General features: G+C 42.9%; 1 protein-coding gene across 1 annotated transcript in view; it reads left to right on the top strand.

Annotated features, from left to right (window-relative positions):
- Positions 1–1,973: 1,973 nt before the first annotated feature.
- LOC100568546 (mucin-19-like) overlaps positions 1,974–4,524 on the top strand; it is a 24,898-nt gene continuing 22,347 nt past the window's right edge. Inside the window, exon 1 of the mRNA XM_016807981.2 lies at positions 1,974–3,787. Within this exon, the coding sequence (XP_016663470.1) occupies positions 2,175–3,787 (1,613 nt within the window). The 5' untranslated portion in view covers positions 1,974–2,174. The remainder of the gene's footprint in view (positions 3,788–4,524) is intronic.

Below are 4,524 nucleotides of genomic sequence, written 5' to 3'. Positions count from 1 at the left end.
CCCAACCCTCCTGTATATGCCACTAACAAGGAATATATATCGGCATTCGGCGTACAGAGAATTTTATTACACAATGCTTTGGCCAAGTTCGGTCGGCATGCTCCCGTGGTTGAGCATTTTGCATTTTATGTTTATGTAAGCATTTTCTATACAACATAAAATTTTCAAAATATTTTGCCTCACGTTGTGCTATTTACAATAGACATATGAAATTTTCGCTTGGTCAAAAAACTTAAAAACGGATTACAAGGTTCTTTGTAAGTTATTGTTAGTGGAAATTAACAAAAGCGAGTAAGTGGATGTCGCTCTAATGCATAGCAGGTTACAAGTGGGTGAATGCATTATGAATTGCATTAAAATTGAATTCAATGATATAATATGTATCGTCGACCATCGTATATAAGAAAACGATTCTGAGCGGAGACGGTTTGTCAGTCTGGTTATTTTATATTCTTATTATTTATTATAGCCAGATAGCCTGTAAGTTGAATTAATATTATAATAATATTATTATTTTTTATTCGTTTCTATGGTGAAAAACAGTTTTAGTTTTTTTTATGTCCAAATTTGGAGGAAATTACATATCACATAGCCAACAATAACGCTTTTAGATACCTATTTTGTTGTAATTTTATAATATTAATTCAACTACCGTATTGATATTAAGTAATAACAATATAAATATGATAGGTACCTATAAAATATCCACAGACCACAGTCCATACTGACAAACCATCACCTCTCAGAATCGTTATCCGAATTCAAATTTAATATACAGTGACCCACTTGTAACCTACTGTACAGCTGAGTAATATCCTCTTACCCACCTTTCTTTCTTTCAATATCATTAAAATTGGGCCATTCGTTAATCGTTAGGTCGAAAAGCTGAACAATTTTAAACTAGGCTACCTCACACATTGTTAAAATATCAGTTTAAAAATATTAAAAATACATAAGCAAGATTTTATTTTATAAGCATTTTAAGTTCAGATTTCTACAAAATTTATCATATTGAAAAGTACAAATTATTTTGTAGTTAAAAATTTATGATTTTTATAGCTAAGGATTAAAAATATAAAATAAGGTTCCACGTTAGTATAGACGTATAGTTCATACTGTATCCAAAAAATATAAAACTTACCTATATAAACACAGTTTTTTTAATAGATATTTGAAGCTGGAGTTTGGACGAAATTAGATATTTAAATGAAGAAGAACAATTTTATTTTAGTGTTATAATTTAAAAATATTATTCGTAGGTCCGTGGGTGCTTGACATTCATAAATATATTTCACATGACATTTTCACTTTGAAATATTTCAATCTTGAAACTTTCATCCTTCTTGAAATGTTGTAAAAAAATAATGTTTTTAATTTTATGTTTTTTTGTATAAAACTGATTTCATTTGTACTTCCTACTATAGTTTTAAATTAAAATGTTATATTTTATTTTTCTTCAAAATGAAATATTTCTTTTAAGTTTCATAAAATATGTCAAAAAAGTTAATTGCATGATATTAGTCTGCATATTTTTAAACGCCCCCCACCCAAATAATTTTTGATAGCGCCGGCCCTGTACAAGGAATTAACGTTGGTAGGCTCCTCAGATTTTTTAGCAGCTTCGGCCATAGCATATTTTAAGATTTGACCAAAATCCATTAAAAGCATAACTATTATTATATTGTATGATGTATTATATTTATATATATATATATATTATATAGGTACGTACCTTTATTTTATGATATTATATTGTATAATACAACTGCTGCAGCAGCATAGTCCTTGTACAACTCGTGCGGTGACGGCGGCGAATTGTGCGCGGGAGAAACCTAACGGCGGCGCGACAGGACTCAATGTTTGTGCATTTCGTTACGATATCGTTCCCTCCGCCCACACGGGCGGCGGCGTCAAGTTTACGACTTTCCGCCGCCGTCGCCGCCGTTGGTCAGCACCAACGAGAGTTCAGTGTGCGTGAGTACACCCCCGTGGACAACATAGGTTTGTGTGTACAATATTACGTGTGTGCGTTAGTGAGCGCGCAAGTCTTGTGAACGCGTCCTAAAATATTATTATTAATAATCGCGAGCCCGCCGTAAACCCATTACAATAGCGTAACGGATTCCTGGAATGACGAACGTTGTGACTACTACCGCAACCGCGGTCGTTGTGAGATGAACGCCACCGGATGTCTGGCGGCCCTGGGCGACGGCGGCGAAGCATTCGTCGTGATCTCGTCCGACGGCGACGACGACGACGACGAGTACGGTGGCCGCAGTCGCCGTGGACGTCACCGCCGCCGGCCCACGGAGCCACAGACCACGTATCCACGGTGCCCGACTGGCAGGCCGCCAACGCCACCACCCGTTCTTCCGATGGCCACCGCCGAAGCGTACAAGTTGAGAGCACGCCGCAAGGACCGCGGTGCGTTTGTCGTGCTGCCCGAACCGCCAGTGGCATCTTCCGCAGCTATGGCGACCACGTCGTCCACTGTCGCTGCCGACCCACAGGCGCAACCGGTTAACGGTACAGGTGTCAGCGGTCGCGTTAGTCCGTTCCGTGGCTATGGTTTCAAAACACCTGAAAACGGACGGTCACGCGCGTCCAGCCCGTCGACGTCCGGACGGCTGAAGCGTCAGTCGTCCGAATCGCGGATTGTGGACGATAGTCGTCGTCCAACATCCATCACGGCCGACAACAAACGGCTATCGGCGTCCACTAAAGACCTGTCGGCGACCGGCAAGCGGACGTCTGGTTCGTCCACTAAACAACCGTCGGCTGCAAGTGGTGCTATTGGGGGCCGGAAAATGCCGGTGGCGACGGGAAAGCCACCGACCGTTCCGACGGCCAGCAGCACGGCAGCCGTCAAGTCGTCGCCGCGTAAGAAGTTGCCTCCAACGCCACGCAAACCTGTGCCACCCAAGTCACCGCTGCCGCTTAGGTCACCAAAAACGCCGAGACGGTCGCAACTGTCGACCAACACAGCAGCAGGCTCCAAACCAATTGTCGCCGCAAAACCGACTGTCATCCGTCCGCCGGTCAAATTGTCACCACGTTTACCCAAGAAACAATCGACGGCCACGGCTGTGGCATCATCTAAGGCGGAAGCTCCACCGAAAGACGTCGCTCACCCACCACCCGACAATGGTGTAAATACGGTGGCCGCGACTGCCACAGTGACGGCCACGACAACGACCGCAACTACGTCTACGGCATCGGCGTCGGCAGCGTTCGATTCTTTGCCGTCGACTGCGGCACCGACGTTAGCCGCGTCCACCACGACTACGACGGTACAGTCTGTCATTCCGATAACGGCGTCCACCTCGGCCACGGCCATAGCGACCACACACGCAACCAACGCTGTCGCTTCACCCGTCGTCGACGGTGGGCCGATTGTCACAGCTGTGCCTCCTCCGGCAGCCATTGCCGCAAATACGCTGGCCACTTTATCCGTCATAGACCCGTCGTCCACGACTTTGAAACCACCCTTGAGCGCGATGAGATCTCGGGATCAACCAGCCACTGCCACTCCGTCACGGCCAGCGGCCACCGTCGTCGTCGTGGACGGTGGTCCACCTACGGAAGCGGCCACCACGCGACAGTCCGTTTCCGTCACTATGACGACCACGCCACCGCTGTCATACGAGTTACAAGAGATCATTGTGGAACCGGAAATCGAAAACCAGAGCGGACGAACGCCCGTCCGCTTGTCCGTGGACGCTGATGGCAACAAAAGTTCGTCCACGGCCAGCAGCAGCAACGGTCACAAGACTGTCGCATGGGCGAGGTAAACAATAAATCTATATACACGTACAGACAAATTTTTTGCCTACGGGTCGCATTCATCGTATTCGAGATACTTTTAGATGCCTAATTATGTAATATTAACAGTGGCGTGCCCAGGGGGGGGAGGATAGGGGTTAAAACCCCCCCCATCGGAACAAGAAAATTATATAATAGTATTTTATATTACACGTCGTATTCACTTGTCATTCAATATTCATAATAGTTATGTTTTTTAAATTCTATGCTATACTGGTCATAATCACGAATTCACGATTTAAGATAGTACTATCTAAATTATTCTGTGGTAATACACAAATTCACTGATACGAATCGTTATCAGCAGCGTTATCAACGCTCTGTTATTATTTGAAAAAGAGTACACCTATATTATAATATATTATTATAATTATCATATAGTTATATTCGTGTCTTCGTCATTACTCATTAGTGCAAGGTGAATAATATTGTATTAAGTAATAAGTATTAATCCACCATTGAACCATTCCACCTTGATTTAGTTAGTACTTAGTGATTAGTTAGTGTTTGCTATAGTAGTTGAAATGAGTGAATCTACAAAAAGATCACTTTTGAGTTATTTCAAAGTGGAACCTAAAAGATTGAAAACTTCTGGAGATGAAGATGATCTTCAAGAAGTTACAATTTTTACACACAAAAATTTACTAAAAAACTTTAGTTGTCTTCTACCAGCGAAACTAAGTTCATCAATTTTAAATGATG

This window comes from Acyrthosiphon pisum, chromosome X (assembly GCF_005508785.2).
Source record: "Acyrthosiphon pisum isolate AL4f chromosome X, pea_aphid_22Mar2018_4r6ur, whole genome shotgun sequence".
Lineage (NCBI taxonomy): Eukaryota > Metazoa > Arthropoda > Insecta > Hemiptera > Aphididae > Acyrthosiphon > Acyrthosiphon pisum.
This window is presented reverse-complemented; position numbering and strand designations above follow the sequence as displayed.